The 10808-nt window shown below is 40.2% G+C and overlaps 1 protein-coding gene across 1 annotated transcript; it reads left to right on the plus strand.

The window, feature by feature from the left end:
* Positions 1–1303: 1303 nt before the first annotated feature.
* LOC122546732 (uncharacterized) lies at positions 1304–5776 on the plus strand. The gene is made up of 4 exons (XM_087975410.1): positions 1304–1497; positions 1648–1924; positions 2677–2747; positions 5310–5776. Exons 1-4 carry the CDS (start codon positions 1452–1454, stop codon positions 5774–5776), a joined length of 861 nt encoding a protein of 286 aa, XP_087831536.1. The 5' UTR covers positions 1304–1451.
* The last annotated feature ends 5032 nt before the right edge of the window (positions 5777–10808 follow it).

Raw genomic sequence — 10808 nt, forward strand, 5'->3', positions numbered from 1 at the left:
GAAAATTCTAGATTTCAGGGTCCAGGCAGCTCAACAGTAGGGTATTCAAAATCGGCAATGAAGTGTGTTCGGAATCGGTGTTCTATGCACGTGGGCCCACAGCCAGAAATATGCGGATACTGGAGATCTGAACTAATGATATTCAAGTGTTGGCGAGATTCAGCACATCTGGCAGCATTTGTAGAACACGTTTCAAAGGTGAATCTTTGGAATCGGAGCATTAACTATCTCTGTCTCTGTGAATGCTACCAGCGCTGCCGACTTCCTGATGCACTTGCTCTTTTTATAAAGGTCTTACAACCTTCTTGTTTATTGACATGTTGTAAAGTGAACGCCAGCTGAATCTACCTGTGCAATGGATAGGGATTCACTTTAACAAACTTTTAAAAAGTCTGAATCTCAGTGTTTCACCCAGAAGAGGTTTTAGCAGAGGTTAAAGGGGAAATAAACAAAGTGCACTAATAGAACACAAATGGGAACATTCACAAGAGATCACATATCGTTAACTATTGGTAAAGTCGTCGATGACAAACATTCAGAATCCACAACCAACGCTAAACCCTCGTCCAGAGAGGAAGAGCAATGATACTTCGTCAGACTAATTGTTGGAATGGTCGGATTGTCCCTACAGTAAACTCCATCTGAATCCTCTACTGTATGGAAGAATGGGCGATAATCTTATTAAAACATGGAAAATCTTTCTCGGGTTAAATTATGACAGCAGTCAGAAAGGACTGTTTCAGAAACGGTTTGTTTAAATGTCTGAGAAAGTTAATTCATCATGTACGTTCTGTGCGTTCACCACAACATTCTGACTGGACGATATCATTTTTGTCATCCTGACCTCAGTTGCATGACTGAGTGTATCCACGTGCTTTAAGGTTCAGGTTTCCTGATCAGATGTTTGACTAGGGTCCCACAGAGGTGCTCAACATTAAATAATCACCAGCACTATTGAATTAACATGAGGTGGGGGTGAGGCAGGGAGTGAAAGAAACTGATACTGGGGACAGTGGAGTGGGATCGCTGTTTTTGACTCCTTGCAGCAACATATCTCCACATTCTTTGTTCAATACATATGACTAAATAAACATGGATCGGGTACCCAGCTCATTACTGCGGGGCCAAGAAGGATTGCACGATGGCTGACAGAAAATGTCCTCACCTTCAACCCAAACCCCTCCCTTTGTTCATTGCGCGAGTGTGGGATGTGGCTACATATCTAGCTCACAGAGTTTGTGAAGTGACATAAAACTGTACGTTCTCTCCTCAAAACCGACTTATTCAAACAGTGCACGCCCAGAGACCTTGATTCCACGGGGCTCATTAATCACCTCGTGGACACTGGAAAAACAACCCAATTCATCTGAAATGCTTCAGTACAGGTCACGAAAGAAAATCCAAGAATAATTTGTCTTCCCATCATCAAACTATCAGCTCCAAACACGGGAATGATGGGCACCCTCCATGGTTTGATTCTGTGTGTTGGTTTACCCTGTGAGTATCTATCACAGAAACAAACATTGCATGAAATTTAAAATGCACTGCTGCCGATTTCGTCCACATTACAGGGATGGGTCTGCAGTTTTCACCGCGTTGTGTCGGTCAGTTGTAATGTCCGCTCATTTCTCTCTGTTTTATTTCCAGGTTATTTCAGTCAGTCAGTGACACAGAGCCCAGTAGCGGTTAATAAGAAGGAGTGTCAGTCTCTCACCATCAACTGTGTGTTTAAAAGTAGTTATGACTTTTATTTTGAGAGTGGACACTTCTTTAGACAAACGCGGACAGCAACGGAATGGGAGCGGGTCTTTAGTGGTGGGAGATTCGTTATGTTCACAGATAAAGCACAAAATTTATTTTCGTTGGAAATTCGGGATGTCAGAGTTGAAGACACCGCCACCTATTACTGTAAAGCTCGATACCGGTACTACACACACAGTGATGGGCCTCGGCTTCCCGTCGCTCAAAAACTCTCAATGGAGATTGTTACAGAAACAAATTGACAACTGAGCCAATCTGCCCAAAAAATCCCACATTTCTGCCTCTCAGCTGCAAGTCAACCAATTTGCAATTAGACTGCATTATTGTTTATAAAAAGTGTGTTTCACTGATAACAAGTGCGCTCTGATGGTGATGTCTTTTTTCAAGGCTTGTGTGGGTGAATCGAAGTTAGGAATGATTGATGCTAATTAAAGGAGACTGACTTGAGAAGTCTAACAACTGGAATCGGGATTGCAGTTCAGCTGTCATATCCAACTCCCAACAAGCCCTTGGAAGTTTTACACAGACTTATAGCACTGTGTCATTTTGGAGCAAGACACAGTGAAAGGAGCCAGCTCACATACCTCTTTACAATTAAATTACAAATTCTCCGTCCCCAATAGTTAATTGTGCGCTTGAAGTTCACTTCGCTGTAATGCAGGTTGATATCTTTACAATCTGTAGCAAGCACGAATTTCTTTACTCGATTCTTCTTCGCTGATATGAAGTGAAAATCCAACTCATGTATTCCTGTGCCATTTGGGAGAAGAACAAGAGAAGAACTTGAGTCAAAGGAAACTTGGACACAGAGGATATGGTCTATTTATCTAAATCTCGTGAATAATTAGTTTGTTCAAGCAGGGTGCTGATGATTTTTGGATGCTTTGAGGTACCATTGGTTCTTGTACAGAGGAGACTGAGAGGCGCATTGCTGTGTTATTATGACCATGTTGATGGATCCGGAACGGCGGTTACTGTCACAGCTGGTAAGTGACTCTGCATTCCATCTTGCTATTCATTATGTTGCTGAACGATAGATTTATTTTTGTTAGTTTAAATGTAAAGAAAGTAAACAAATATCTCAGGAAAAAAATCGCTTCTGCTCCAATGCCGGAGTTGCGTGTCAGCAGAATATGCGAATCAGGTCTTTGTTTACTCGGGCGAAAACAACGAATGACACCTGGCCCTGAGTCAGCGGTTTCACTGTACCTGTGGTATCAATGGCCCAGCGGGTCCACAGAGGGATACCACCAACATGACGAACAGGTGCTTAAATGAAGGAGTACCGACTGTCTGGAATCGATTCTACGAGTTACCTGCGACTGAGGGAGCTCCGTCTGTTGCTTAGGTCTGTAAGAAAGAACTTTGTACCAGGCAGTGATTCAAGCCCGAATTTCAAAAGTTCAACAGAAACATTTAACCCACAAGAAAATCAGAAACACTACTCAGCGAACCTCAGATATAAGAGATCTGGCTGTATGTCAAGATGAATTATCCTATTTGAGGAATGGGTGCCAGGAATGATCGACTTGCTGTTTCTTTTCAATTCCTTTCATATATGCATTCATCTGACCAATCATACATCCATTTTACCAGCCTCCGAATTAAACGTGAAACTGTAAAGAATTTTGGTTTATTTAATGTAGGTATTTTGAGAAATCGATTTGTTGTAATTGGAACCAGTTCAAACTGAAGAATGCTCATTCGAGACAGCAAGTAACAATTCATCGAAAGGAATATATGACAATTTCTGGGGCATCGATCAAATTACAACTCCTCATCAAGCTGTTGAGTGAGTCATGCAGAGGGAAGGGCTGGAATGGGTTCTAGCCTGAAATGATAGTTAGACATTTGTTGTCCTTAATTGAGAATGACTCGATTGGTTTTCGAGCAAGTAAAGCTACGCTTCACCAAGCATTCGCTTGGGATAGCGTTATTGTCTTCTGTAAAGCTATTCTGAAGCCTAAGCTCCATTACTTATCGTTTGAAAGAAGCAGAAGTGTTCTAATTTGAGCATATAGAATTTTAAGGGGTAGACATTATATGGAATTTTCTCCAAACAGGAAAGTCTATCCAACGGTCACAATTTGTGATTAAGGGACAGCAATTTGGACTACGAAGAGAAGAATGTTTTTCAGACAAACAATTGCCTTGAATTAGTGGCATTCTATATCTCAGAAAGTAGTGGAGACCCAAGCGTTAACTGCTATCGCTGGTTCTGTTTTGCATTAGGAGCAGCGAAGCACGAAGTGACTTCATGAAAATCTTAAATACGATGGCCTCGAAACTGGGATGGATGAGACTGAGGTCAGAGCAATAGGCCACTAGCAGAACAAATAAAGTAACAAAGGTGAAGAAATGTGCAAAATGTGGAACTTGCCACCAGAGTAGTTGGAGCATATTGTATTGAATCATTTATAGAAGGTTTTGAAAATACAGGGAGGAGAATGGAATACACCAACACACTGTGTTAAATGGGAAATATGAATTAGATTTCAGGCAGAAGTGAACGTTGGCATAAACGAGCAGCAATAAATCAGTTTGGCTGAATGGTCCTGTCTACAGTTTTACTGCAAAACTGAAAAGATTTCCACTCAGAAAACAATAATTCAATGAAAGTAATTGCAATTGAGGAAAATCTGAAAGGTAGTTTCCAATGTGTAACAGTAAAACCACCGTAGAGACACTACAGACAGAACCAAACAGACTGCTGAGAGACGTTTGTGCAGGTTGCCATGATCGCAAGAAAAGAAAAAGGCACAAAGGAAAACCAGAAATCAATTGATACAAAATTGAAATATTTCACGTCAGCTGTGAATGCTGTGAGAAGAAAGTGACGCGATTGGCGACAAAAGTGGATCAAAAATCGGGTATACTCCCATGAACAGAGGTAACATGCAGACAATGATTGAACTAACCAGTGCTGATCAAATCCGTCGTTTATTTTGGATCAAACAAATTATCAGGTCTCCCAAACCAAAGTTTTCCATTTGCCTGCGTTTGGCCTGTATCTATTTAAACATTTCTGCCCATCATACGTTTCCAAACGAGTTTTAAACGATTTCACTATACCTGGCTCGAAGACTTCCTTGGAAATTCATTTCATATACACTCCACGCTCTGTCATTTGTGTCCCTTTTAAATCTTTCTCCTTTCACCTTCACCTTATGCCCCCCAGCTTTCAAGATGACGACACGATGATCGCTGGAGTTTGCCTGTAAACAGAATATGTGGATGCTGTCTTCTTCAGAATCCTTTGTAATTTTTCCTACTGCACTCACGTTCTCCATATAGCCCTGCATTCTTTTTGCCTGATTCAGTTGCAATCGATTACCAATTTGAATTTTACTGTTGATTCTGTTTCCAGCAGCCGTTTTTGCAATGTATTGCACATCACAAGAAGAAGAATTGCCACCTCATCGCCTCATTGGTTTACATTCTGATAAAATATGACATATTCAAATCTAATATCAATAAAATGAACAGAATAACTCCCGTGATTTGCAATTTCAACGGAGACTCAATATCTGTTGAATGTCATCCCACAGGTTTCGGTTCCCTGGTGTCCCGGAGTCCACCACTCCAAACCTCTGCTGCGGGTGACACCGTTACATTAAGCTGTGAATACTCAGGGATCTGCCAGTACACAGTTTACTGGTACTGTCAGTCCCCAGGCCAACCTCCGAAATATATGCTTCAAAGACACACCTCGGGAGAGCAGAATAAAGAAAATGTTGCAGGCGGACGAATTTCTGCTTCTCTTGACGCTGCGGCGAAAATCGGTTGGTTAATGATCTCGCAAACACAACTAAGTGACTCCGCTGTGTATTACTGTGCACTGAGTCGGCTCTCAGCCCGCACAGTGATACACATTACGGAGAGACCCGCACAAAAACCTGAACATGCTAGGAATTACAAACAGAGTGCCACAGATCACGGAGACAGATCTAAAATACCTGAATATGGGGTGATTACAGACACAATAATACACAGCACGGAGAAAGATTTCAAGTAAATGTTACTCAGGGTGGAGTATATTGTTGTTGACACAGTAACACAGAGCACGGAGAAACCCGCACAAGAAGCTGAACACGATGGGGTTACAGACACCCAACATCACAGAGCGCAGGGAGAGCTGCACAAAATCATGTTGGCAGAGGCTTGAGGAGGTGGACTTTGAGCTGGGGTCTTGGATGGGTTTGAGCCGGATTGTCTTTATCCAGAATCTGCTCGATTGATTAGTATTGATTGTTTGTTAATGCACTGTTTGTAAAGGAAACATCGTGTTGACAGGAAGAATTCTCGCTTTATGTAAACCAGCGTCTAACATAATGTGTTTCTTCTTTACACACTGTTAATAGAAAATCAATCAGTTAAGGAGATGGCGTGTTACATTTTACACAAGAGGTAAACAGCATGAGCAAATTCGTCAATAACTCGTGTATGCTAATTGAATTATTATTCGAACAGGAAATGCGTGTTGGACAGATGGGAAACAGCAAAAGTTTGAGGACTATTTGGTTTCCAGCTTCATGGGTGAGGATTGGCATGCATACCGAGTAACATTCCTCTGTACTGTGTGAGTTCGTGATTTCAGTTTTCAGTTTATAATCTTTTCTGAAGAAACATAATTCTAAAAATGCATTCAGATATAAATGGCATGTTTCATTTTCACAAAGCATGTTTCTGAAACATACCCATCTGGCTTCTCTCAGGAACTGTACACAGGAACATTTAACCGAAAGTATATACACTTAAATTGAACACCGACTGTCAGAGATCAGTGATTTTGACACAGCAACACTTCAGGTAATGTTCTGTTTTTTTTTTCTCTCTCTGGTGTTGGTCAAAAGCAGGCTCGATATCATTGATTTCAAATTATTTTGAATTTTCACGGTCAGTTTCTTTTAGTTTCTTCAACTACTTTGTTCTGTTTGTGGTTTATGCCATCGTGGGAGATTGTTCCAAAGTCTCTGAGTTGTCGGTTGGTTTCAGTTTGTATAGATTCAGCTGCGGTTTTACTGTTACTCAGTGGGGAGATTTCTCTTCAGCATATATGACCATCCCAATTCCCTCCAATCAATTGTTCGATTCTTTCCCATCTTGTGGGGGGCCTAGCTTTCTCTGAACTTTATATTATTAACAACCTGTAGAGCAGGTTCAGGACATTTACCTAATTTGATCCTGCAAATGTATGCCAATCACATGAACCTCCCTCCACTTCACACTGAATGATATATTAACAGTTGGAATCATGCAAGTGTCTATTCCTTTCGCCATTCTTTCGCTTCCCTGTCCCATCTACTGCTTGCATGAGTGTTTGTACTCTATTCTAATATGCATTTGCATGGATGCATTTGCCTTAATATCTCCATTTGTTGTTCTAGTGAACTTTGTCACGGAGTCACGAATTCAGTTCATTTAACCAGGGCATCATTTAAAACATCCCTGTTCAGTCACCTTCTGGTTTCATATTTTCTGGAGAAGAGTGATCCAACTGCACACTTTTCTTCAGCCGCAAAATATAGATCTATAATGCAGGGAGTGAACTTGTGTGGAGTCAGTGCTCATCAGGTTAATTCCTTTTTACTGGATGCCATCGAATTTCTAGAATCTCACTGAGGAGATCAGCCACCATCATACCAAATACCACACAAGGCTCGAGGTTAGACTGCCCTTCTAACTTTTACTTTCGTGCACAACTAACGATAACGTATTACATTAGATTCCCGACAGTTTTTGAAACACACTCTAAGGCCCAACAAGTCCACACCGGCCCTTCGAAGACTAACTCACCCAGACCCATTCCCTAACCTTACATTTACCCCTGACTAATGAACCTAACACTATGAACAATATAGCACGGCCAATTCAGCTGACCTGCACATCTTTGGATTGTGGGAGGAAAGCCACGCAGCCATAAAGAGAATGTGAAAACTCTACACAGGCAGTCGCCCATGACGTGAATCGAACCCTAGTCCCTGGCGCTTTAGGGCAGCAGTGCTAATCACTGAGCGATCATGCCTTTGCAGACATGTCTTAGTAACTATATAATTTATATTGAAAAGTAGGAGGTAGCAATCATTTTCTTTCTGAGCATTTTATCATTATAAATTCAACCAATTTTGATTGCAGTTCTGCAATTCTCTGCAGTGCCCTGAATCCTCGGGATTTTGTTTTCACATCTTCTCAAGTCTTTTATTTGGATTTATTGACAAATCGCTTTCTCCGCTCTCAACATCAGAATATCGCAAAGCATAATGTCACTTTTATTTCTATTTTCAATTAATACGAATATTGAACCTTCTAACTTAGCCTAACTGGATTTCTCAAACGTTTTTTCTTTGATTTCTGAATTCAAGCTAAAATTTAAAATTTACACTAGATCGACTTTCCCTTGTCAAGAGATTTTTTAAAACTAGCTCAAATGTCTGTGTCATTAAGATTTCCTTGCTATTGAACCTTCTATTTGATTGATCTAAGATACTTGCAGCAAATAATTCAGAAACAGAAAAACTTGATAATTTCTTGATGAGCACATGCTCATTATAATTTTTCCAAGGCAAATGGCGAGTCCTCACCAAAATAACCTTTACTGACACAATTTTCCTACACAGATTGCAATGACATTTCTTTTGTGGAAAATGCAGAATTAAATGAAATTTAATATTTAACAACTTTTTCAAAATGGGAGAGATAGGACCAGCTGTCCACTACAATTGCTCTGATTTTAATCATAAATTTATTAATGCAAGCGGAAATTCTTCTGAAAGGAGTGAGATGCATAGCTTTCCTTGCTCCAAGAATACGTGAAGAAAAGCGTGTTAACTGGCTTGGTTAAACCTGACTGATCTTGCAAGGTGGACCATGGTTCTTAATGGAACCAACACCTCCTTACTGAGTTTTATAAGCGCAGTTAGTAAATGGTTATGTTTTATTCTGAAGTTAGTAGCGCGACGTTTGGGGACATGTATAACCTGTCTTAAGTTCTGATAACCTTTTAAACATTTTTGTTACTTTATTAATGAACAGTAACTCTAATTTATGTAGTCTCAAGACCATTATACATCGTTAAGGAGTCAGATTGGAGCAGATCACCATTTCTTTGGCCTGCTGCACATTGCTTTTAAATTAAATCTCTAATCATTTGACCCACGGTAGCTGTACTGGAAAGCTTTGAAGGAACAGTTTTCAAGTATATCTGGTCGGCATGGACGAGTTGGCTGGAAGGGTTTGTTTCTGTGCTGTGCGCCTCAATGACTCTATGCTCTGTGGTTATGGCTCCCTTAGTACTACCCCAGTTACTAAATTTTATTTTACGAGTTCTATCTCTTTAATCATTACATTTTTTCCCAATGGAGCTAATGTTTATGCCAGTGTTACAACGTCAAAGGACCCCGTGCTCTATCTGACTTAGTTTACATCTAAGTACGCTCTGTAACTCTTACAATTTCACTAGGCCATGATTGTAATGTGTCCAGTACGTGCCTCCTTGATGACCAGACAGAGCACGCAGTTGTTAAATGCACAAGATCCTATGACTGGTTGTGCAATTGCAATGTTTACCGAATCAGCTCCTGTCTCTGTTCACAGTTATTGATCAAACTGTCCACCTATTTATTTTCTACTCAATTGTCGCTGCTATCGGTGCCTCTGGTAAGTCACTGATGTTCGAGAAAATCGATTACCTATTCGTGTATTTCCAGAGGTTTATTCATTTTCTTTCCAGGATTCAGTAGAATTTTCCTGAACTGCAACCCTTTGATTTTAAAGCACTTCAACAGGTCTGCAGGCCGTATAACACATCATGAAATAATACCTGCAGCAAACTTATAGAAAAATGGTCTATGAAAATTGAGAACTGCGTTGAATCACAATGCATGAACATTAAACAGTAATATTGTCACAGATTGCGTTCAAATCCAATTCAGTAAACTGCAATTTGGTCCATTGTAGGATGATTGGCTTAACATAGTGTGGTAAAATGCCTCTCTGCACTGCTTTCATTACAGTACCTAAATATGAATTACTTTGTGGTTGTACTTTAGAAGACGTTTTGTAATATAAACCGATATTCACTGATTAAACGAATCTACAGCATGTGTTGTGCAGGGGTGTAATAAAGTGTAGAGTTCCCAAAGGACAACAGAATCGTTAATGTGGTCTTAGGACTTAATTGAAGTTTAGTCTCAAAGACGTCAATAGCGATGCAATATTTTTGAACTTTTGTTAGTCTGCTTTTCTGCTGTGAATTCTCTCAAATTTCAAATCATTATATTTTAAATAATTTACCAAAAAGATGTTGTTCCTCAATTATGAGAACGCGCAGTTCCACCTCGTCTCAAGTTATCTCACTGCATGCAGCAAGCACCAGAACAATGTGGCAAACCAACTTAGTTTTGAGGAAAATGAAATATTGATAAACACTTTGACCAAAGGAACGTCTGAAAGAAGAGGAGCTAAAGCCGAGCTGCTCAGGTGGTAATTCCAACAATTTGGGTTTTAGTCATTAAATCTATAAGCAACACACTTTGGAATATTAAATTGAGGGATGCACAGGACATAGAATCAAACTTAACATGATATTTTAGACAGTTGTATGATGCTGCGGGAATGGATTCCACGAGAGTCGGGGGCATCTGAAAATTTGAAGGTTGAGGTTGCAAAGAGTGAGACAACTCTGTAAGGATCCAATGTCGGTCAACATTTATGTGTTAAAGGCTGGCCCGTGCTTGATATGAATATGTTCATGTCAGCCGCATTATTTTTGTTATTGCGAATTGAACAAGTAGCTACTTGGCATTAACTCAGTGACTGGAGAGCGATTTTGTTTTCCTGGACTGATCACATTGACAGATGATGTGGTGGTGATATGTAAGACTGGGGTGGAGAAAGTCAGACGTGACAGTAGACGTGGTTATTGTCCAATGGGTTTGTTTAAAATAAGAAGATTTGGGACTGCTATTCCATCGTAAGGTGCATCGCAAGATGTTTAATGCTGCACTGGATGTCTAATAATTGTCAATGTTTTCAAAAATAAGGTGGAC

This window comes from Chiloscyllium plagiosum, unplaced genomic scaffold (assembly GCF_037043375.1).
Source record: "Chiloscyllium plagiosum isolate Xiang-an unplaced genomic scaffold, Cpla_swu_hap1 HiC_scaffold_27, whole genome shotgun sequence".
NCBI lineage: Eukaryota > Metazoa > Chordata > Chondrichthyes > Orectolobiformes > Hemiscylliidae > Chiloscyllium > Chiloscyllium plagiosum.